Raw genomic sequence first — 25269 nt, forward strand, 5'->3', positions numbered from 1 at the left:
CCGCGGCACCCTGCGCGCAGCCATTTCCCGCACCGCAGCCTCGGCTTTCCCCCACGGCGCTGCCCGCGGGGGCCGCCGGCGCCCGCCCCCTGGAGGGCGGGAGGCCTCAGGCGCGGCACCGCCCCGGGCCGAGGCTCCGCGCAGGCGCCGTGTGGGCAGGGCGCGCCCCGCCGGTGGGCCGGGCCGGGCCGGGCTGGGCTGGGTCGGGCCGGGCGGCGGCAGAACGGCTGCCAGCCCGGAGGCAGCGCGGGCGAGGCGCTCGGTATGGCTCCGTCAGCGACGGGCGGGATCCCGCCGACTGCTCCCTCGCTGGGCCCGACGGCTGCCTGGCTGAGCAACCGCTCCGCTCTCGGTGGGTCGCTGCGGGCTCGGTCCTTCGCTGCGGGTCGCGGCTCCGTCGGAGGGGAAGCTTCAAGCCGGGACCCCCTCGCTCCCCCGAGCCTCTCCGCGGCCTTCCGCCGCCTGCGACCTCGGCGGGGGGTGCGAGCCGCCGGGCCCTGCCGGCCTCTCCCGCCGCTCGGGTGCCCCGTCTGCCCCGCTGCTTCCACCGCGGGCGACCGCCGCCGGGCCGAGGCGGGCAACTCGGGGGTGCCCTGCGCCGCGGCCCGCAGGAGCGTGGCGGGGGGGGCGCGTCCCGCCTCCGCCCTGCCCCTGGGCCGAGCGGGGGGCGAGCAGGGAGGCGGTGGAGGCCCCCGTCGCGGCGGCCGCGGGTTGTCCCGCCTGTCAGCCGGGCGGGCCCCGGCGGCGCGCAGGGCGCTTGGGCGGCAGCGGGGCTCCGGGTGCCGCTCGGGCGGGCTGGGAGAGCCGGTGCTGTCCGTGTTCAGCGTTGTCGGCGATAAAACGGCTCTTCACGTCGCGACAGTCCCCGCCCCGGACTGTTAATTTAGGCTTGCGGAAAAAAAAAAAAAAAAAGGAAGAAGAACCCCTACCGAACTATACACAAACTCGAGTCTGGCAACTCCCCCGTAGCCGATTTCACTTTAAGCTGGAATCGGATGGCTCACGAGGTAGAAACGCATCAAAGAATTGCTTCTACTTCACTGTCTGTTTATTGTGAGATTAAACTTGGCTTAGCGTTTTTCCATTCTGGAAATTCAGTTGACTGTAACCCTCGAGATATCCGAGGAACGCTCGCACACATACAGGCGCCCGAGGAAGTTAGTTTTAAATTAAACTTTCTTTGTTTATATCTAAGCCCAATTGTTATGGTACTACTAATCTCACAGTGAAACTGATTTTGTCGCCTGTGTAGTCTAAAGTGCTTTTTTGTGTGTTGTCTATGCCTCTCAAACATTTGTGTTTAAACTGATGCTCATTTTTACCTGGCGTGATACTCAACTTGATCAGCGTTATTACCTTTGGGTGGTATGATATTGATAAGAGTGTGCCTGCTTGTTTGAGAGTAAACTTTAAACTTAGCAGAAATGGTTAACATGGGCATACCATTAGCATAAAAACTAAGCAATGTTTCTAGTCTTTCTAGACTTACTTTTGTACATCTGTAACTATTACTTGGTGCAGGCCAGCTTGGTCAGAAAGGATTGCGATATCTGCCATGTGCTGTTTGTTTTCTGATAGCAAGAGGAACGGAAGGCTTGTCATCCAGTCCATCTCTCTCAGGAGAGCGGAAAGAAATAAGTACCGCTAGGCACAACTGGGGACAGTAAAATGATGCTAAAGATACTAGCATTATCAGACCTTTTTTTCCTCAGCTAACTGAGTTCGCTGAAAGAGTTTAAGCATTTTGAATTTCCAGTTTGGGTTGACTGGCAGGTAGTGTTCTCCGAGGCCCTAATTCTTTCTTTTTTTTTTCCAGGTTTGTATGCAGAGGTAGGAGGAGGAGAGGAATTGTGGATTTATCTTCTCTTCTTGATCATGACCATATTTTTTTTTTCCCCTCTTCTCAGTTGCTTTAGTGTAAAATATTTTTTAACAGATAAAAAATTAATTTGCTCTCTGATGGTTGTTACTTTGGCATATTACTGCATGTTTCCACATGTTGAAGTTACTATACAGTTTACCTACTACTGGCATCTTGAAGAGAATGTAAAGAGATGTTTTAGTAAACCAAAGGAAGCGTGTACATAGGCTTGTACTGACTTTTTACAAGTGTTTATACTCAGGATTTCTTTATTTAGCTTGAAGGCAGTTATGCTGGAGGACTGTTAGTATGCCATGTGCATTGGTAGGATTTAATAATTATAGCAGTAATTTAGTCTGGTGTATCTAGATGAATAGGATTGTACTTATAAAAGCTAGAAGTTGGCAAGTCTAGCAGGAAATGCGAAAGCTATGAAAGAATTTTCTCCTTCCTCTGTATTTGCCAAATGCTTTCTGTCAGTTTATCTGCTGATCTTCACACAGGAGACAAACTGGTTTTGGTTAAAATTGAGTTTTGAGTCATCTAAATTAGTGCGGATGTTAGTTTGCATAAATGCATTGATATGATGTGTTTGGTAGCATTGATTTAATGCTGCTCGCTAGGTGCTGCTTGCACTTGTAAATTTACCTGTGATATGGAAAACTTCTAAATATCTGGTGTGTCCAGAAATTACTTTTTTTTTTTTTTTTTAAAACAGCCGAACTGGTCAAGTGTGCTTTATTAAATGCATGTGGTAGCTGCATGCAGTGTGTATTTTGTTTGAAAACTGAAATTTGAGGAAAAACTTTCCAACAGAAATGCAAATGCAAAGCACCAGTACTATGTTTTTTTGCAGTAGGAGCTGTGTGCTGTTCCAGTAATGACCTGAGCAATTACACCAAAACACTGCAGTTTTAACGCTGGTAAACAGTCAAACATGAGCTTTTTGTCTCTGTATGTGTTTCTGCAGCATTATCAACTGCATTTTGTGTCACGCACAGGGAATGGGCTGAGTCTCTGTTAGTGCCCTTTATATTGTAACTTTTCCCTTTCTCAACAGGACAAAACTGCTCTAGATACTCTTCTCTTCACTGTTTTTCTCATTGAATTCTTAATAATGTCAGATGCCTTCATGGTGTGATTGTTTGGACTGACTGGGTGATGACTGCCAAGATGATTTATTAGGTTTGGTCTTCCTTTTTTGGTTCCTAACAAGCTCTGTCTGGGAGTGTAGAAATTGTAATGGTTTTAAATTGTTGAGGGTTGTGTGGATTATACAGTAATGCTTGTTTGCTGTTAATAGGACCTGTCCTTACATAGGATGGATCCCCTCTCTGAGTCCCCACCCCCAGGCTTCCAGGGAAGCCTGCCTAATGCAGACAATTTACTGAAAGTGTTGGTAGGGCATGTAATTCAGAAATAAATAAGGATTAAGAAATAACTCATCAGGGTGGAGATTTATCTCCCAGAGTTTAGAGTAGAAAGCTCGCTTTCCAGACCTACCGCAAAATTTGCCTACAATCACAATTTTTGTGGTGACTTCAGTGAGCCAAAGACTCAGTCTCTAATTTAAGGACTGTTGGCAGGCTCCAGCTTGAGGTACGATGAAAAACTTGCAGTTTTATGGTTTTCAATAGAGTGCTGGGTGGTAAGGGTGCTGTTGGGTATTATGTTCAGGTAGGTCATCCATGAGGCTTGCTGCATGCATCTTGCTGTTAGTGTTCTCAAAGGAGGTGCAGTTAGAACGAGCTTTAAAGAAACGCGTTGATCCTTCTGCTCACTTTTTTGAAATACTGCTTTTGACAAATCTAATGAAGGTCTTGAGGTCTGTTCTTAACAGCAAACCTTAAACAACCTTGCTTAACCTCTACGGCAATTGGCAGTACTGTTACTGGTTGTCATTATGTTCTTTCATCGTGTGGCTTCCTTTATCTCATCAGACTTCCTGCTTATTTCACTTCTGGTTGTAGGTTCTGATTACTACAAGGAAGCTAGAAGTTAAGCAGAATTCACAAACTTGTTGAAAGTTCCTCTTTGACAATAGGTGTTTTTCCTTTGTTACTCAGTTTATGCATATTCCCTAAAGGACAATTGCCCTGAACAATAGATGAAGCAAATGGTAGGCAATAGGTTTTCTTCACTTCAGAGTTTTTTCCTCTAGAAAATAAATCTTTTCTTTAACCTGTTCTTTGCTGCCTTTTATAGTTTGCCTAGTCTCTTCTGTAGCTACCACCTTACTAGTAAGGCAGAGAAGCCCAAACATTTCCTAAATATCTTTGTGAGCAGTGATATATTTTGACTTGTGATTGAAATTGCTTGTTATTTCATCTGCTTAGTTATGCAAAGGTAATTTGACTGTAGTGTCCAGAGTAGATAAATACTATTTAAATCAGAGAACTCTTAAAAAAGTATATTTAATTTGAAGTCACAGCAAACTGTTCTGGCTAAATTTACTCTCATTAAAATAACTAAAAACCTGTATTAAATCAGTACATAATTACTGAGTTCTAAACAAATCACTGCTAAGCACTTGAATTAAGAATCTAAAAAAATGAAATTAGGCGTTGATAACAGAAACCTCTACAGCAGCTCTAGTAGAATGCTTTGTATGTAAATAAGTTGAATGTACTGAATGAAAGTAAATAGCTGATTTAGAGTTTCTTTCTTTTTAGAAAATATCCACCACTTCTGAAATGCCAAGGAACATAAGCTGGCCACTTTTGGCATTTAATTAATTTCACTAAAACTCCGTTACCTTAGTAAGTTTTTAAAAAGAAAGATAGTTTTCTTAAATTTTTGAGTGAGGTATTTAGCATGTACTTAGGAAATTGAGCTAATAACCAAGCTTTTGTGTTTTTATGCCTGAATTTAAGTGTGTAATTTAAAGTTTTACTTTAAATGATACTTAAAATGAATGCTTTAAATCAAAGCGTACATCCGTCCACCTTAGATGTCTGGCCTGGAGGTAGGAAGTGTCATTCTAGTTTAATACGGTTCAAAATATACTTCCCCTAGAGCCAGGAGAGGATGAAGCACTAGGTATGGTCATCAGGTGCCTTCTCCTTGCAGGGTGAACTGAGGTCACGGCTGCCGGACCATTCCTCCTTGCGGCATTGCCAGCTTAAGCACTCCTTTGATTATGCCCTGTAAACGGTGTGTAGGTCCACATGGTGAATTGATGCAGGTATGAAAGAAAGAAAAAAACCAAAAAAAACCCCCAAACCACCCAAGCAAACCATATTCTGTCTAAATTATTTTGAACCTTAAGTGATTGCTCTTTCTTCCACAGATGGGTGAACTGGTACATTAATGGTGAAGAGGGGGAGAAATGCATAAGTTGATGTTGCTACTGAGACTTCTAACTGTGCTTAGCTGAGATGTTTGAGCAGATCATATGCCATATCTGAATATTTCATTTGTCTTGTACTTAAATAGGTTGTACATTGACTGTATTTAATTTCTTTAAATATTAGTTAACATTAAGGTCAACAATAATTTGTTTCTGTATACTGTGAGATTGATAGCTACATTTCATTTTTGTGCCTGAAAGCAGGAAGTATGATCATGTAACTCCTTGAACTTTATGGAGAAGATGATAGTGAATATGTATGTACTTATTTTTAGCAGGTAGATTGCTAGAACAATCAAATTAATAAAACATAAACAAAGTTCTTTAAAAGGCATGCCATAAGAAATAAATGGCATGGGTGTAATGGGCAAAATCCAGAGTAACCAAATAGGATTCTTTATCAGTAGAGCAGGGAGAAGATTACATCATTGTTTATGGGCAACTTTCTGTAAATTAAACAACACAAAAACAACCGGAATGTGCTTGAAGTAATCAGCTTGATGCAGATTATGCTTAGGTTTAGTATAGGAGATCTAGAAAAAATAAATATAATGCATTATTTTAATGATGAGTTTATATTGCTTATATAACAACTAAATGGGTTTGATCTTTGTTACAAAAAGGATTTATTTTTCAAGAATCTGAGTTCTTTCAGCAATATTAAATATTTCTAGAGATTTCTCATGCGCTTTATGAAAAGTTTGAGAATTGTCTACTTATATCCATACTAAAGGGAAAGCTTTGAGATAACTGGGTCTCATACTGGGGAGATCCTAGTGATCATGCCAAGTATGAAATCTTTTCAACTCTATGCAGCTAAAAGCAAGGAAAGAGTCATTCTGTAACTCAGTGCAAGCAGAATCTGATGTTGTGGTAGCAGATACTAAAGGAGGAATTGTTCTGACCCTCCATTTGCAGTGAGAAAGAAAATAGGTGTGGAGGGCAAGCTATTACCTTTGCAGGATCTTTAGTCATGCTTGGTAGATAGTTGTCTAGCTACAGTTGTTAGTCCTGCTTTTTTGACATTGGAATGAAGTGAGATGACCTCTCTAAGGTGCTCCCATCTCTCTTTTCTGTGAATTTATAAAACCTTAAGGGGAAAGCAAGTTTGTTACAGAGCAGTACCTTTGCTTACATGGTCCACTCCAGCTTCATTCTTATCACAGCCTTCAAGACATTGTAGTCTTGGAATACTTTTGTGGTCAAACATTATTTTACTAATATGGAGGGAATACAGTGTTTAGCTAGAATGCTAATAGATATGTCTGGTCCATGTAAAAATTGCAATTTAATGAAGGATGAAATATTTTTTCATTAACATGCTAACCTTGTTCCTCCTCTATTCTGTTTCCTAAAAATGCTGTAAAATTTTCTTGAGCCGTTGCTGAGATGGAAGAACACTATCTTTCTGTCAGAGTAGTAATGATTAGAACCAGTGTAAAATACTTGTCTGAGGTTGACTGTTCTTATGTGTTACTTTTTAGGTAAGGATCAAGTAAGGGCAGACAATATTCAAGTTCAATACCTAACATGTTCATTTTTAAGCGAACAAGAGTACATGGGGTCTGAATTAGTAGCATGAATGCAATCTGTGATCTACAGCTTAAGCATCACTTTAAACATGCTGAATATTGCTCAGATCTTTTTATTTAGATCACATCTTCAAGTAATTTTGATATGTAGACTGGTATACAGTGACCGGTATATAAAAATGCCAGGACAGGAAAACACCGAAGCAAATTAATTTCTATATGAGTTGACTTGAGTCAGGGAACATTGCTATGGCCTGAACGTGTCATTAAAAACCATTGTGAAGCAACATCATACATCATGAGAAAGAGACTATCAACAGTCTGTTAGTAAGCATAATATGCCTCTGGGGAAGAGGAATAGGGAACATACAATGAATGATGTAGCTATGACTTGGGACATAAAATATATTGCTCATTAGCTAGGCAAGCCTTGTTTTTGCATTATGTTGTAACTGCTGAGGTTTTTAAGGACAGACTTGGTATGTGTAGGGTGTTTGATAATGAAAGCTGAGTGCTTTGCTCTGCTTATAAGGTTACACAATGCCAAGTGTTTGATCCAGCTAATTAATGTCTTCTGGGATACTTTTGTTTTGCTTTTGGTGAATTTTTACATCTCATCATAAAACAAATGGCATCAAGCAGTTTATGGACTTTGTGTAAATTACGTATTTATATAGAAATACTATTGATTTAATGTTTTACTAGTAATAAGCAAAATAACTTGCAAAGTTGTTTGTATCTTGCTTAATTTTAATGGGACAATTAGATTTTTGTGTCTAAGGACTACTGAAGAAAAATCACATAGCTATATCTATATAGGCTGGTATGTTGGAGTATCTATGTTTGTTAATGCCTTTTAAATGGAAAAAAACCCCTTTAAAGTATGTTTTCCTGCCTAGTTCAAAAGCTCTCATTCCAATTAGTGGACTAATCTATGCTACAAGGTATTCAGTTGATAAATTATGTGCTTTCCAACATCCTTCGTTCAGGGGAAAGAAGTGCCAGTACAGGCACAGTTCTGGCTTTTTTTTTTTTTAATTTTCTTTTAACTTGTGTAGGTTGCATTTATCCTTTTGAGAATTTGTCTAGATTTTCATCACCTTTTGACTGCAGATTAGATTGTAGCTGATAAGGTTTTCTCATTGGTGTTTCAGGTGGCAGTCTATGAGCAGAAGTACTAAACTAAATCATGAAATGGATTATGTAGGTAGAAAAAGAAACAGAAAACAAAGTCAAACAATGGTTCTTACCATGCAAGCATTTACATGTGATATATATTAGGTAGACTGGGAATATCAACCTCAGTAGTTTCTGATGGTTTGCTTTTTTGGAGGGTGGGGATGGTATTTAGTGATTGCTCAGCAATGATCTGTCCTGAAAATGCGATGTAGATATGTCACTGGAGTTGCTTGTGAACTTGAGATTGGCTCAGGTTTATATAGAAATTTTTCTTGTTTGCTGTGAACATTTAATAGTATTTGGGATCCATTTTCCCATTTCCTTTGTGTAATTGTTTTCTTCTGTTGATTGTATGCAGCTTTGTGAATCAGCTTTGTATTTTAAATTGTATGTATGTTTTCAGTGGCTGTGTCAAGCTGACGGGGTTTCAAGTTGATGATTTAAAAATAATTATGTAGGACTAATACTTTTTTTTTTTTTTCCTGTGTAATCCTCCTGCCCTTAGTTTTGGAGCATACTCTGAGACTATGGCTCCATGTTACTGCAATTACTTTAGGAAAGCTTGTTCTAGGTGAATACATCCATCCTTGCTGATGGTTGCTTATTCTCCCACTTCAGCTTCCTTGGTCTCTTGATTGTCTTGATAGAGCAGTTTGCCAAACCACAGGTTTCTGATTCAGTAAAATGCTTAAAAACTGAAGACTTTTTGAAGCATTTTTTTCTTAAACCCTGGTCATCTTGGTAATCCAGTTTAAAACTGTTTTCAGGGCTACAATCTGTCAGGAGCACAGCCAGTGCGGTAGCAGAGGACTGAAGGGGAAGGGATTTCTTAAAGACACTTTGCATCTGGAGAAATTGTAATGAACCACAACTTGCAGAGTCTGAAGCATGGGCCTTTAGCCATGCAATAAGGCCCACTTGCTCTCTAGGTTTGATGTGGGAATTACTTACCATGGTTATGGAGAAAATACTAAGAAATGTTATTTGTTTGGGCAATTCGTGCCACTCTTGCCACAAAGAGAGGTAGAAAACCTCAAAAGTCGAGTCGGATTCATTTCAAAGCCCTTCCACCCATTACCTTGACTAGTAAGTGGCTGTTGATTTCTTAGAAATAGTGTAGTAGGTCTTTCCCATCCATTCTTAAAATGGATTATGTGCAGCAAAATCCAAAGCATCTGTCTGTCTTTGTCTTACGAACATGAAGGGAACATGAAGGGTGCTTATTTATTAATAGCCTTCTGAGCTTGTGATGTATACTGTTTAAGCCGGATTTCTTGGATTCTGAGAAATTATAGTCATCAAAATAATAATTCTGTGGTGTGATCGTTTTTTTTTTTTTTGCCTGGGAAGTAGATTAAGCTACTTTCTGTGATTAAGTGGGGGACTTTGTGGCTGTTGCTATGTGATGATTTAGCAACAATTTAAAAAAATTATAACTTTTATTTTGGTATATTGAAACATGACTTATAAATTCTTAGAAAGCAAATAAACTATATGTAAGATCGACTTTCTCAATTATATGATTGTGTCCATTACCCTTTCCTGTCTTTTTTTTCCTTGGTAGTATAAAACAATTGCAGCCTGAAAGTGTTAAATTGTATATATTGTTCAATTGTCCTACTCGGGCATAAGTTAAAGCTACCAAAGGTTATTTATCTAGTAAATTCTGCATACAATTATCTGTAGGATTGCTGGCCTCTCTTAAAAGTGGATAGTTTTCTCTTTTGGTTCTGGGAGCAAGCTAGGCCATCTGGCTTTGTCTAAAGCAAACATCCTGAGATTTTGTTTTAACATTTAGCCTCATGAGCTGTTCAGCTGTTTGTATTTCTTTCTATTTTTCTGCATTTCTACTATTGTCTAGAAAATTAGTTTAGAGAAATGCTTACTATGTCTTTTTTTCTTTTTGCTAATTGGTGTTTTACCAATTGTTATTTCAAAGAAGTTCCACTGTTTTTTCACTTTGAGCAAGTCTTGTGTATTACTAGTGAACTGACAATTCAAGACTGTCCTGAAAAATTCAGAAATACTTTAAAAATAAAAGGTTTAGTGTTTTGATATAAAGAAAACTAAGTTAAATACCTCCTAGAGTTTTAAAAATATTTTCTTAGTTATCTGTCACCTTACTGGTATTTTTCAAATACAACTTAGTTATACAGCCAATGCAGTAGAGGTGTTTGTGGAATAATGGTCTTCCGGCAATTTTCTGGGTGCTTCCATTGTTGGGTTTTTTGGGGTTTTGTTTTTTTAAAGGGAAGGATTTGATTGTTCTAGACTTTTCTGTTGTGAAAGGGTCGCTACCATGTAAATGTTTTTCTGATGAGTCTTCACTCCTTCAACCAGTTTGATTAATGGAACGATTCTGAATTGCCTCGTCTATTTTAATACAAGTAGATGGGAAATATCTTGAAACAGTGTTAGACTTTTTTTATTGGTCTTTTGTTGTCATTCTTTCCTACTCTTAAAGATTGTTTTCAGCTGAAGTGGAGGAGAAGAATAGAGGGTAGAAATGCAGGAATATTCTTGCATGTTGGAAGAGTAATATTTAAATCTTTATTATATGGGGTGGGGAGTGTGTATAAACTCTAGAAGCTCAGAAGGAATTTTGAGTATGCAAATGTGTGTTTTTTGATTTAGCTGAACAGTTGAACTTGTATACTTCTATATTTGATATATGAGAAGGTACTGAGTTTTTAATTTATCTGTGTATGTTGGCCATAAAAGTGAGCAAATATTGGAACAGGTTGCCCAGAAACATTATGGAATGTCCATCCTTCAGATGGAGCTTACTTGAGCAACCTGATCTCATCAGAGCCTCTTTTAGCAGTGCTTGGACTAATGAAGTTCAGAGGTCCCTTCTGATGTAAATATTCTATACTTTTGGTAGTTCAAAAGCCTCATGTGTAACATGGAATATACATCTGTTAAATTTGGAACTTAATTGAAACAAAAATGCTTAATTGTGGGTATACAGTTAGTGTGTGCCTATGCTGCAACTTAAATTCTTTGCCAACAAAAACAAATCCTTTTTCCTATCCTGTTTCAAGTTTAAATAAAAAATGGTATCCAAATCCTAAACAAGTGCAGAATGAGCCCACCTTATGCTGATGAGTAGAGGATAAATGTTCTTTCTTGCATGCTGTGAAATCCCACTGTTAAGAAAAAATCAAGGCTTTTTCTCTCACACCTGATACTTTTTGTTTGCAAGGGGCAGTACTAAATCCTGTACTTGCTGTCGTATAAGGGAAGGATCCATGTTGTTTTAGCAATTTTGCATGAACTTAGGACCAGAGGAATGGTATGGCCTTATCCTTACTGATGGGAACAAAGAGCAATGGTGGTGGTGTTCTGTGAAATATGCGAGCCCTCTTGTTGAGAGTACAAGTCTATCAGGCTAGGATATTGTTTGTTCTTCATGGTTACACTGAAGAAATATCATGTGGGGTTTTTGTATGTTAGAAGTTTTGTAATCGTTTTACGAAGAGGGACTATCTACTGTTACGGGTGTGAGTTCTCAGCCTGTAGAGTGTATGTTACCCATTCTAGTCATCACAGAAGGTACATCACATTGATGCTATGGGGATTTGGTCATGCTTGTGATTTACAGTGCATAGTAATAACTGTGTTTATTCATTTATGTAGGTAATGGAGAGTTTGTCCAGGTTTTGTCAAGCTATGGCTTACAGACAACTACTTCATCAACTAAAACTGATGGCAAGGCTGAACACCTAGAGTATATTGCCTTTGCATTGGTTCCCGTTTTCTTCATCATGGGTCTCTTGGGGATCCTCATCTGTCATGTCCTTAAGAAAAAAGGATATCGTTGTACAACAGAGGCTGAACAAGTAGAAGAAGAAAAACTTGATGAAAAAATAGGTAATCAACAAGTCTAATAAACAACTTCCTATTTCTGTACATTGCAACTACTATGGAATAATTCATTGTAAGACTTCTGTCATTTCTCTGTCTATATTTGACATCAAAACAATATTAAGAAAAATATTTTTTTAGCATTATATGTCTGTTGGGTTTTGATCTTTGCCAGTCAAAACTGGCAATTTCCCATGCAAATCCTCTAACATCAATTAAGATCTTACAGAGGGATCGAAGTATCCAGTATGTTTGTTTGCAGCTATACACTGCAATTGGAATCACCAGATTACTTTTCTGCATTCCACATGCTGTTAGCCACAAAGTATTATTACACATAATTTTATCTGAGGAGTGACAAAAAGCTGCTCTTTAAAGCCTAAAACCTTAGTTTTATGTTTAGCAATCTTAATTTGTTCCTGTTGTGCTGTCACTCTCATCTCCCCTCTCATTATAAAACTGAGCCTTTGGACTGGCTGTCTGTGTTCCGTTTTATGTAATCTGTGCTGCTTATAATTGTTTCTTAGATACCTTTGGTTTTGTTCTAATGTTGGTTCGTTTGTGCTCCTGTTTTTACGGTTCCTTATTCCCACCTACTCTTACTTGAAAAAAAACCAAGAAAGTGTTATCACTTGGGAAGGTCTGTAGTAACGGAGTTACTTAGCATTTGGCTAAGTAAATACAAGGGCCAAGTCACTTGTAAATACTTTGGACCTCTTCCTTTCTGCCAATTAATTACTGTCAGTAGGCTCGTAATAAGCATAGTAAGTGCAAATTACAGCGGCTTGGTAGTAAGGGTAGAGCCATGTGGTGCAGCAACGATGTGTCAGTATGTTCTTAAGCAGTTACTGCCTGGGGCAGGTATGCAGTGAGTGGGACTATGTGATCTGTTAGTTCCCCTGAGTGGTAGCAGCAAGGTGAGCGGTAATGAAAGGGGGACAAGTTTTAGGTCTTAGTCTGGGGAAGTATCTGTGTGTAAGTTGCATTGCAAAGTTGCAGGTATGGGGATGAAGATGGAGCATGGGTACAGATATGGGGAAGCCCCTAATTTACTACTTAGAGACAAATTTAGGGTCTCGCCTATCAAACTTGCCTCAATCCTGTGATTTTTTTTTTAATTTATTCTTTTTTTTTAATAAAGCTAGTCATAACCATTACTAGGGAAGGGCAGAGCTGTGCCTCGTCATCATTCTGTTTCTCTCCCTGATCTTTCTCTGCTTTCTGAGGTTATTCTGGAGAAGCTTCCAGTATTGTTAATGGATGCAATTGATTCAAAAGTATTGACTGTAGTCATGAGGTTTCTTTCTTAAACCCCTTGCTCCTGTAGTCATGTCATATGTTTTTAATGAAAAAAAATCAAATGTTATATCCTTGTAGATGTGGTGAAAAGCTTAAATTGAATTCCTCTTATACTAGAAGCTGATAATACCTATTTTAAAATAGTGACTTGAGATGGTTTAATGATTTTCTTATTTGTTTTTTTCTCACCTGTTAGGATTAGAAATACTGGGCTCTTGTTTGTCTCCTCTTTACTAGGTAGAAATGGAATTTTGACATATGCTTGTGAAAATACTGAGTTTAGTCAAGTCTTAGATGAATATATTAAAGCCAATGTGTAGATTCCATAAACTTGTGTTTGTATTTTTTCCTGAATAAGGACTAAAAAGTTTTAGATAAGCTTTCCCTCCAAAGTGACAATAGATCTTGTCTCTTTTTATGTAACTTCTTCTGGTGTGTGTTTTTGTTTGTTTTGGCTTGGTTTTTTTGTTTTTACTTTGTTTTAAAATAACTCAATTCTTGATTTGGAAGGTCAAGATATTGACAGCATATTTATTTCCTTGCACAGAAATGAATGAAACTATGCATGAGAATAGCGACACTGTGGGACAAATTGTTAACTACATTATGAAAAATGAAGGTATAGTATTGTGATACAGAAGTTATGAGCCTTTGTGATGGTGTTCTATAACAAATACGTTTTTCCAGATATTCTGTAGTACGGTATGTTCATGTGTGTTCATTTAATAACAATTTTGTACATGCTTAACTCTTTGAGATTGCCTTCAGAAGGCAATGACTTCAAACAAAATAGGGAGTTTTTCGCTTACCTGAAAATTATTTTCTATTGTAAGTTTGGTTCATGCATTTCTTGATTTTTTTTTTTTTTTTTTTTTAAAAACTATTTGGGTGTTTGAATTTGGTTTTTGGTTCATCCTTTTGTTTTGTTTGTGAAGTAAAAGCTCAAAGTTGCTTTCTCAATGGTAATGTTTAAAGCATGTGAATTTTTTGTTTTGACCAGATTAAACTTTTTGTCTTGAAATTATTCTTGCAGCTGTTGTCTGATGAAAGGTTTGTGCATAACTGAGACAATACGGTAGAATAGCATCAACGTTGAATTTTGGACATGGTATCTTCATGTGCTGTATGTGCAAAGTAAAGGATAAAGAAGATGATATGACTTAAAACAAAATCACAGTTAAACAGCCCATGGAATGCTTGGATTAGTTCAGAATGTATTTGCCCAGTAGAAGAAACATTTAGGAGACTGCATGTTTTTATAGTACAAGAACCTTTAGCCTTTTAATTTTACATTTCTATAAATTGAAGTTCTCCTAAGCATTGAATTGGCTTTGAGTTACTTCTGAATGTAGACTAGTCCTCTGGAAAAGTTGTATTTTTGGGGTGGTTTGTGGGGTCATCTGGCCTCCCCCCCCCTCTTAATAACTGTTAGGGCTTTGAGCTTGTGTATTTTTCCTTGAGGTTGGGATTAGGTACCCCATGGTTTTTTTAGGATATGCGAGCAATTGGTAGTTCTTGGCTGATAATTAATTTACATTTTGTAGGCCTCACTTAAACCGGAGTTCTTAATCTGAAGTTGCTTTATACATGTGAGGTAATGATACTCCTGTGATCAAATGGATGTTTTAAAATTTTCAGAGATATTGTTTGGGAGTATTGTGCAGATGACTATGTTATGTGGCTTGTATTGGGGCAGAGCTTTGAGTGCAATATGAACTGTAATTTTAGTAGCTCATGTTAAGAAAATCCCATAGACTTACGTTAACTTTTTTTTGCATAATTTTCTCTCATGCCTTTTGGAGATATACATTATGCAGTCATCTTTCTTTTAGATGAAATTTTTTTGAGGACCTTTAATTTTGCTGTTTGTTTTTTCTAAAGTTAGAGCTGTACACTTTTGAAGAGTTCTATTTATTCTCATTGCAGCAAATGCTGATGTGTTAAAGGCCATGGTAGCAGATAGCAGTGTCTTTGAACCTGAAAGGTAATTACTCATCTTTTTAATGCATGTTCCCTGAGGCAACTAAAAACATACCCTTTCAAAGGATTTTATTTCCTGAGCACTTTCAAGACTGCATCACTTCCTTGAGTTACCGGCTAAGAGGATAATACTTTGATTTCCTTGTGGTGTTGCTAAATTTTAATGTATGCCCTGGGTTAGTAACTGGCTCTTCTGGTTATGTGTTCTGGTGAGTGATACGGATTTATTGCTTTTTGGGCTAAAGATTTACAGAGGCTGCAAATACTTGTTTACTTTAAGGTGAAGTTACTGATGAGTTGGCTTAGTCCAAAAAAACTCTGACTTGAAAGAACAGAAGCAGCACTTGTTTCACTTGTATGGATGCTGACTTAAAATAGATATTTCTTTCTAAGTCTCCTTCTGCTTTACTTTTTTCTTTATAATTGTGGTAATACACATTGACTGACCTACCTCTGATTTTTTTTCACTACACATCTATTTAGAGAATTATGCAGAGAAAGTAGTTCAGCCCTTGAGTTGCAGATGTATTATTTGTGTAAAAGTACTTCTGTCTGTACATAAGTACCTTTAAGCTATATCTGTACTACTCTAAATACTCTTCATATGTAACCCTGTGTTCATATTGAAGGCAGAGAAGATGAAGGTTCAAGTAGTACTGTGTCACTAATAAAAGAAGTGGGAGTGTATAGTTTTAGCAAAACAAAGAGTTGAGCGTGCAACTATTTATCACCCATTTTAATGGTGAGAGGCTTGGTTATTGAAGAAAAAAATTGAATTTACAAAAGGAGTTCTTCTCAAGTATAGGAACTATTTTTAAACTTTTATGTTGCAGCAGAAATATTTGAATTTTAACTCAATCTTTTTGCGTAGGCATATGTGATGTTATTTTGGGAGTTTTAATTCACCACTGAAATAGTCTAAAATACAAAAAATAAGGGGAAGGGAAAAATGATTGTTTGCTCTTGCATCGTTTCTGACTGATACTCCTAAAGCTTTACTAACTCAAGTGCAAATCCATTGTATTTCTTTGTAAGTTCGGTGCACTATGAAATGCTTCCTAACGATAGGAATAGTAATGGCTAAGTAAAATCCGCACTTCTGCTTAAAGCCATTAGTTCCTGTCTTTGCTTCAGCTGTTGAACAGCTTTTATGTCCTTTAATAGTATTCTCTTATTTATTTGAAGATCATTAAATGTCTCCTGTCAATATTTTTGTTTTGAAAACAAGCATCCAAGTAACTCCAGTCTTTTATAGCCTATTTCTTTAATTTGTTATTTCTGTTCTACTTTGGAGTCTCTTCAGTTTGTTAGTAATTTTCTTGAAATAACATTTCTAAAACTGGATGGAATGATCAGCTGAGGCATGATTAATGTGAAGTAATGTAATGTTAGGTTCACAGGTTATACTCCTGTTATTTCCACTGTGAAATTTGTCCTTTTTAAGCAACAACATCATAATGATTCATGTTCAGCTTGTGATTTTCACCTCCTTTTTCTAAAGAGTGATCATCTGGCTAGTTTCTTTTTAATCTGGGTTTGTAAAGCTTTTCTGCTAAAGCACTGAAATTTGTGTTGTCCTTACTGCAATACAGCCAGTATTTTTAATAAGATTTATGTATGTTTGAACGTGTCTTTCACACACATGCTCTCCTCTGATCATCCTAATTTCTCATCTTGTCCTCTACAGTTACTATGGGTGACCCAAAGTTTATGGGTACTCTAGCTATTCTTCTATTCCATTACCCAAGGAACTGTTTAAAACGCTGAATATCATCAGGACCAGAATAACCACATTTAGTATGTCTTTCCAGTTTCATAGTAAGCTACTATTTAACTTTCTGGTATGTCTTTTTTTTTTTTTTTTTTTTTTTTTGGTTTAAAACAAGGTGTGCTACCTTATGCTACAGTTATTTAACCTTTAATGCACTGAGCTGTAGCTTGCTTTAGCAGAGTGTGTTGCAAGACAGTGTGAAAATTGATGCTGAAGTCCAAAAAAAGTACATCATCTGGTTGCTGTGCTATCTGCTTTTCTCTTTTAGAAGAAAGATTGATTTGGTTAGATACTCTCAATAAATGTCTTTTGGTGGTTGCGCGGCTTTTTTTCCCTCTTTCTAGGTACTTTAAAAAAAAGTTTTTCTGAAGCTTAAGCCAAACGATCTGTTGATTCCTTTTCTCTTCATGGTAGACATTGTAGTTTTGCCTCTTTGCGATATTGTGGGACTATGCTCTTACTCTTCTGTGAGTTCTTAGAGATACTGTAACAATTCTGAAATACTTTTGTAGTTCTCTAAGTGTGAATTTAATCAGCTAATGTCTTCATCAGTATAAGTTCATGTAACCTGTCCTCTTCTATTTTAGCCTGATTTTTTTTCCCCATTTCCTTGCCTTTTTCTGTTAGTTAACTTAACCACATGACTGTAGCTGAATTAATTTATGGAAGTAATTTTAACTGTAAAAGCATGATATCGGAGGGAACTTTAAGCCAGACATCCTCACAAATAAATGGTCCCTAAAAAAACTAGCTATTCACTGGACATAACTGAACATTATATTTTTATCCTTTTTTTTTTTTAAGAAACAGGATTTTATAGTAAACACTAAATTTCCTTTATACTTTTTCCTGCAGCCCTTTGTCTCCTACCTCTCCTGGGAGTCCAACGAGTCCAGGGTCTCCTTTGTCACCTGGTGCTGTTCCGTTTAAACACAACTGTAAAGGCCATCACTTCCATACTGTTGGAGGAGTGGTAGAAAAGGATGTTTGTACTCGTTGTAGCCACAAACGATGGCACCTTATAAAGCCAGCTCACAAATCTAAAGAGCACAGAAGAAGTCGTCTTGGAGAAGTTACAGTCCTTTCTGTGGGAAGGTAGGACTTAGGTGTACTGTATACTTTTCTTAGGGACGCTACAGTGGCCCATGGCACATCAGACATCTATTGATTTTACTGTTTATAGCATCAGTGAGTGTTTTCTGTAACTTTTTTTTTTATTAGCCTGAAGTTATTTCTGGAAGAAGTAAATGTGACTTTTTTTTTAAGAGCTAGGTAAATAGATGGGGATTTACTGTGGGTATAAATCCAAAGCTGTTGCTCTATTGATACTGCCTAAAAAGAAACAAGGATTGCACACTAATAAATTCCTCTGTTTCTGAATTTGGTATTTCTCAAGTAAGTGTGAGCTATAGAAACAACTTCATTCTGTTTCATTATTTTTAATTCCTAGTTATGTTGTAGTTGTCTTAGAAAACTACTGTTCTAAGTCGTATGCAATCCATGGATTCTGCTTTAAAACGCAATTCGCTCAGAAAGTGTGATTCAACAGTAACAAGTATTAAAAGTACATGTAGGTAACAGGAAGTAAGATTGCTCTGAAGCTGGGTCTGTATGGGTGTCAGCTCTGACGTCTAGGTCTTGGGACCTGAAAATGTGTTGCTGTCTGTACACTGGGTACTGAGAACAATCTAACTAATCTCTGGGGAAATACAGCTGGATCTTTCTTTTCCTTACCTCAGATTTAGAGTCACAAAAGTGGAGCACAAATCGAATTCCAAAGAACGGAAAAGCTTGATGTCTGTTAGTGGCGTGGAGAGTATCAATGGTGATATGCCTGCCACGCCTGAGAAACAAGAGGCGAGCGAAGCACCTGCCACGCCTGTGAAACAGGAGATGCAAGAGGGGAGAAGCTCAGAGTAAACTGCAGGTATCAAACATTGAGAACTTGTATTGAAAGTGGTATATTTTGAACTAACTGAAGGTAATCAGTGAAGAGAAATGAAGTTGAAAATGTATCAGTTCTGCATGAAAACTCGTCTTTCAATTTCAAAAGTTTCTACAGAAGTCTGCAAAAATTATATTTGATCACTCAGTTAATGATAAATTGGTAAAGGCTAAATTATCCACCAAGTTCTTATCTAATTATTCATTTAGATTTTGTAGTTAGAGTAGCTGTTGAAATAAAAAATACTTTGTGGAGGTGGCATCACTGGTCCAAGAAACAAAACATCTGCATATTAATTTTAGGCAATAAATGAGGGATCAGATTTAGGGGCAATGTGCTTATTACCCAAAAGAAACAAATGCTGCTGACAGCTCCATCACTACAATAACTACAGTGCTGCTTCCTTATGTTTGCTGCCCTGTACTGTGTGCTTGTATAAGGTGACTGCTTACTAGATACTTCTCTGACGTATCAGTGGAGCTTTGGCTGGTAAGAATGGAGACACATGAAGATGCTTGTGTCGCAGGGATCTTTGGTAGGTTACTAAGCCAGGAGGTTGGGGTTTTCTTGTGACTCACTAAACTTCAGTGAATTGCTTGAGGTACCCCATTAAGCATATCAAGAATGTGTCTGGCATGGTCTGGCGTGCACCCCTGACTACTTTTTCTTTAACAGTTAAGAATGTCGGGAGGAAAAAGCCCTGTAGGTTAATATGGCTTGCTTCTAACCGATGATGCACCGATTGATAATCTGAAGGGGAAAGGTGATTTTACACAAATACGATTCAAAATACAGAGCTTGACCCTTGGGGAAGAAAGGGGTTCTGGGGTGACAAAATAAAAGCACTGGATTTGAAGAAAGTGAACGGAGTGCCAAACTCTCTGTGTTGAGAGAGAGGATAAAGTCATCTTGTGTCAGCTCAGTCCAGTTTCAAACTCTCAGTAACTTCAAATATGAGGGAAATTCACAAGTGGAAACTGGGTGTGTTTAAAAATGTAACAAGACCCAAAACCCTCAAGGGTTTTGTCTTGAGGTTAAATTCCGAAAGGCCAAGGCACGAGATGTGGCCTTTGCTTCATATCCGTTGTTTATTCATTACGAAAACATTCTGTAATTGTATCAGTTTAGAAAGGAAGACAAAATAGAGAGCTGGTATGCAATGGGATACTTCCTCCCAACCTTTACTGGCAGCACAGGTATGCCTGTTGAACGAAGCAGAGTGTATTTGTCTGGACTCTGTGCCTCGTCATTAAATTATACCCAATTTTTTGGAACCCTTGTCATAGGGGAGGAAAGACTTGGAGATGTGGTATGCTTCTAAATGTTTAAAAAACTTTCGAGGGTAATGAAGTAAATTACTCTTTTTGCTCAGTGGGTAAGAAGGTAAATACAAGGCTAATTTGCAAGGAAGTGGAGTTCAAGTTTCAAAAATTAAAAAGTTGGCATAAGTTGTCATTACCTTTATTGCTGGACATTTGTAAGACCAGACTGGACAAATGCTTGTCAAGCCAGTGCAAATACAGCTGGCTCTGCCTTGGAGATAGGTGATAGACTGTAAGGATGGTTGGGGTTTTTTGTTCTGCTTTTTGTTCTGTGGCACATTTGGCCAAATCATAGCTTTTTAGTGGCTGCTGTCTCTGTCTCATTGCTGCTCTGTAATTTGTGAAGGAGCTACAGATGTCAGTGAAAGACAAACTTTACTTTTACTTTCTGATTCAGAATTATACCCTGGTGCTCAGGGATTTTTTGTTGGTGTGATTTTTATCCCTTTCTTCTCTTTTTAAAAAACAATGTTAGCTAAATGCAATAGGAGATAATCTCTTCCTTCACTGGCTGCATTGGCTTTTGCATGCCCAGCTAATTGTTTTGTTACTCCTGTGACTACTTTTTTTTTGCCTTTTCTGTATCTCTAATGGTAGCATGATCAGACTGTTTGTAACATGATTTTTGACTTAAAGGCAGACGAGTTATCTTCTCTTTAAACATTAGAAATAGAAAAGGGCGTGTACGAAAATAAAGTTAATTCCAGTGCACTTTGATTTAAAAAAAAAAAAAATCATGTTTTGTAGTCCAGTTTTCTTTCTAATTTGTTCTTTCCTCTCCTAAATAAGAAAACTGTTCCCTGTAATTACCTAAAAGTGGTTCTCTAAATGTAAACCATTACTACTTCAATCTAAAAATAAGATGTTCTCTAGAGAGATATGATAGTATAGCTATAAAAAAATTAAATGTCCATCTATGGCAGCTTTTTATTGTAGAACCTCTCTTAGGATTAAAGTATTGCCCTTTCTGAAAACAAATGTTCTAATAGCAGAGAAATAGCTCTGGAATCTCTTGTAAAGATCTCTCCAACAGAACTATTTTGTAAATCCTCTGGGAAACTAGCCAGGCCTGTTTGATGTGCACTGCAAAAAAATAAACAGATCTTGCTTGAAAGACTATGATACTGTTACCTAGCATGATTCTAGGTCAGTTCTTGTCCACTGTCATGAAAAGCTGTTCACATATAAACAGGTAGTAGTTAGAACTTTACTTCAATTACTTACTTCAGACTTCTAGTAAATTATTATAGCTTAATTTCCTGAAACTTGAACAGATAAGCAGCATTGAAGACTTTTGTGCCTCCAGCCAATAAATTTGTGATAAAAAAAGCCATATAGTTTTGGAGAATTAGGCTCAGATCTTCAGATGCAGAGGAAGAAGGCAGACACAAATGTGTGTTTAAGTGCTGCCAGAAAAGGTTTGTTCTGGCGTTTGGAGGCAGTAGATTTGTGCTTTGTGGCCTGACTGTAACCACTCTTACTGAGAGTTTCTGTATGAGATGGAATTCCTGAGCTGGGCAGTACCTAAATGACATAATAGTGCTGGTTGCTTGTGTTCACTGCTGCTCTCGAGTTCAGCGTTTTTGTTTGTTTTTTTTTCCCCCTAAACTGACATGTTCTTAGTATTTTCTTGAAGTGACCTCTGCAGTGTTTCAGCTTATCCTAGTGCCTTGCTGGCTGGATCATTTGAAGCTGTAGCACGTCTTCTCCATGTCTCCAAGGTCCATGTACTCAGCAGACTCCATTTCATCAGTTAAGTTTATTTAAAATAATGCTTAGTGGCACATGAAAAAGTAGTAGATATGCAGCTGATAGTTGAAGTCAAAATTTTCAGTTGAGCTTTTGCACATTCATTGTAAGCTTACTGGGTAAACAAAAACTTAAGGTACTGGTGCACTGAAGTTGTGTAACTTTTTCCATTCCTAGTGTCCTTTTCAAAGTTGTGTGTGCTTTGCACTGTGATGTGATTTGTCAGTTTGTTCTTGTGTTTGTCCATCCTTTCCATGAGTACCAGCTGAATTTTTAGTTCCTCTCCTTTAGAATTTCACATGCTGAACTTGCAATGCATGGCAACCACTTCATGTGATTGTGGCATTTTTCTCCATTTCAGAGCAACTGCTAACTCTTTAATTGGTGTGTTCATCCTAAAACTAATTTTGCTGTTTAGGCTTATTTTTAGAATTGTTTTCTTCTCTTGCAGGTGGAAATTTTAGAAGAAGCTTGTCTGCTAGCACTTTGGAGAAAACTGAAAACTTCCAAGAGATGCGTACTATTTAAGGAAATGTATTTATAGCACTGTAGCATTTTTACAAGTTCTGTGATGGCATCCATGCAAGGTTAAACACTTAATTTCGCCAATAAGATCAGTAAGATTTCAACACTTAAATACTGTTGAGCTGTGTGGACCTCATACCAGATGTTGGGCTTCATCTCGGAAAGAAAAAATACATATAAGTTTTTGGACAGGAAAGGTAAAAGCCTTACCAAATTTTTTTTTTTTTTTTTTTACTAAGATAAGCATTTTTAATGAGCTCAACATTACAAATAATATGATTACCCTGTGGATAAACTGTGTTCACCCTTGTGGTCCCCTCTGGATTTTTCTTCTCTGTTCTTCCCCTCCAGCATTGACAAGTATTTGCTGAAGATAAAAAACAGCCTTTGGAACATGAAAATATTCTTTTAATCTAATTGCTAGTAGTCAAGCAAAACATACAAGGAAATAATTATGTCAGCCAAAATCTGCATGTGTGTCTTTAGTGCATAAGCCCTTGGACTCTGAAGGGTACTTCACAACACAGAGTGGTTCAGCTGTATGCAGATGTTAAATTAAATTGTTGTCTTCCTCCTGTTACCTCCCCCTTACTATTTAACATAGGCTGAAGAGCATCTTTTTCTCTGCAGTTGAGTGAGCTCTTGGGAAGGTTATTTTCTTCAAGGCCACTTGTTCTCCCACTTTATTGTAACTACTCGCTCATATTTGAAGAATGCCTAATAGTTTTGCCTTTCTTTTTTGTTTTTACCCACAGGTTCCTTATTAAGCTAAGGCAACATATTTCAACCATTAGATAAGGATATGGAATATTTGGCATTAAAAATTTATGGAGTATATATTAATGTACATCAGAGTGGCTTTATTGGACTGAGGGTAGCTGTTTTCATTGGCACCAAAATCTTAAGCCAGTGTCACTCCCTTCATACTTTAAGTGTGACTTACTGATAAAAATACCAGTGATGGTTTTGTGATGTTAATTCTTTGTGTCTACCTGTCATGATCTCTGCTTTGTCCTGTCATTTTGTTTTTGGGAGGGAAATCTTTGCAATACTTCAGCAAATTTTGCTGTGTAATAGAAACTGAAAAAATAATATTTGTTCGGAGTGCCTAAGAATATAAGCTCTAATGTAATGCATTTTAGTAGAGATTGCACTATATTCTGAGAACTATAAAGTAACTTAATCTGCTTTATGAACTCAATGAAAATCAGTGTTTGTTTTGAAATTCATTTGTTTTAAATTAATGCTTTGAATCCCTTTAGTCCAAGTGCTCAAAACTGTGTTTCTCCTTCAGATCTGAGAATCAGGTTTCTTCATCAGTTTATGCAGTGTTAACAATCAGTGTGTACAAAGATAAAAATTAATCTTCTTCTGTATTAGATACTCCCGTGTCTTGGCAGGAAACATCAAGTTTGTTTCACTCTTGCTGCAAGTATGTGCTGCTGATGGTCTTCCTTCTACTTGTATCCATGAGATACTGATTGGACCTACCGATACATACTTTTCACTGATGCTATATTTGCCAAAAAAAAACCCCCACCACCCACCAAAGCTCTGAAAAGCATAAATGGTTTATTGTTCCTTTTAAAATGGATGCTTTTAGAAATAATTGTCCATCCTTGAGAACCCAAAATAACTGTTTGGCCAGGACTGGAACTTGAGTGTTTAGCATTCCTACTCCCATTAATTTAAACCTGGCTTATGAAATCTCTGCAATATTTAACATAAACACCGAGCTCACCTTACAGGCATACCTTTAATATTCTTGAATTTTTCTTCAAGCTTCACTTGATTATTTGTATGAAGAGCTAATATTTTTAGAAGAATTTAATTAGTGTTGGTTATAGTAGTTAGCTTTCAGTTTCCAAGAAATTGAGAGCTATGAGTATAAAATGTTACTGGAAAAAAGGGAGTGTTGGGCAAAACCAAGCAGTTTCAAATACTTTTCAGAAAGGAGATACACAGTTATTGACTGTCCCAAAAGCTTTAAAAAAAAAGGGGGGGGGGTAATTTGATAATGCTGGGTTTTGATACATGATGATAGGTTAGTATTGCAAGTAAATTTGCCAAAAGGATGGAAGAAAGTTTAAACAGAAATATGTATTTTTTTACTTAATTTAAAAGTAGTTTCTATTTTGATTCCATTGGAAATATGTAGAATAAAAGAAATGAATGTGTTGGATATGTAAAACATTGTTTACCTGTATAAAATACTTGGGTTATTAGAGGGCCTGACTTGTGCAAGAATTTAATTTGTGCATTGCTACTTCAATAAGAGGATTTAGAAACTGTGCCTCTTTCATTTCATTTAACACTACACTCTGCTATTTTACAGGGGTATGGATATTGCCATATTAGTCTGCCTTTCTTAAATTTGCATATTGGATGTATTTTTAACAAAATAGTTTATATACAACTTTTGTACTACCAAGCAGTAAATAAAAAATATTGATTCTTAAGCTTGCTTGTGACTTCCTCAAGCCTGCATCCATTGCGTGAAATTTAACCTTTGCACAGTCTTAATGTATAATGCAATCTTCTTGCATCTTAAGTTTTTGTCTGTGGATGTAGTAAGAAGGTTAGGTGGTTGTGTGATGTACTTCAGAGCAGTTTTATTTTGTTGAGAAAGGACAGCTGCAAATACTACTTTAGTTCCAGATTTTTATATGGGAAAGAAGAAAATCTATGCTTTAATCCAAGCTGGTATCTGGTTAGATTAAAGACCTTTTACCTTTAAAGTATCAAGACTTTTAACTTTTTATTATATTTGACATTGAGCTTTTAAAAATACACACCATTATGTTTATTCTCAATTGTTTTCGTAAGGTGTGGAACAAAAAATTACAAATGACAGGAAGCTCTTTGCAGTTGCTTCCTTTCAGCCTGTGTC

General features: G+C 37.6%; 1 protein-coding gene across 1 annotated transcript; it reads left to right on the plus strand.

Annotated features, from left to right (window-relative positions):
* Positions 1 to 264: 264 nt before the first annotated feature.
* RELL1 (RELT like 1) lies at positions 265 to 24368 on the plus strand. Its single transcript, XM_075709195.1, has 7 exons — positions 265 to 352; positions 11561 to 11794; positions 13635 to 13706; positions 15014 to 15071; positions 17694 to 17933; positions 18578 to 18765; positions 22306 to 24368. Exons 1-6 carry the CDS (start codon positions 265 to 267, stop codon positions 18756 to 18758), a joined length of 873 nt encoding a protein of 290 aa, XP_075565310.1. The 3' UTR covers positions 18759 to 18765; positions 22306 to 24368.
* Positions 24369 to 25269: the final 901 nt, after the last annotated feature.

The sequence above is a fragment of the Pelecanus crispus genome, chromosome 4 (genome assembly GCF_030463565.1).
Source record: "Pelecanus crispus isolate bPelCri1 chromosome 4, bPelCri1.pri, whole genome shotgun sequence".
NCBI classification, from domain to species: domain Eukaryota; kingdom Metazoa; phylum Chordata; class Aves; order Pelecaniformes; family Pelecanidae; genus Pelecanus; species Pelecanus crispus.

What these genes read in the sequence shown, in the direction of transcription:
- RELL1 (XM_075709195.1), top strand. Translation starts at nt 265, where the DNA reads ATGGCTCCGTCAGCGACGGGCGGGATCCCGCCGACTGCTCCCTCGCTG. An exon ending in AAAACTTGATGAAAAAATAG is followed by an intron (nt 11,795 to 13,634) that starts GTAATCAACAAG and finishes TTCCTTGCACAG; the next exon opens with AAATGAATGAAACTATGCAT. An exon ending in AGTGTCTTTGAACCTGAAAG is followed by an intron (nt 15,072 to 17,693) that starts GTAATTACTCAT and finishes TTTTTCCTGCAG; the next exon opens with CCCTTTGTCTCCTACCTCTC.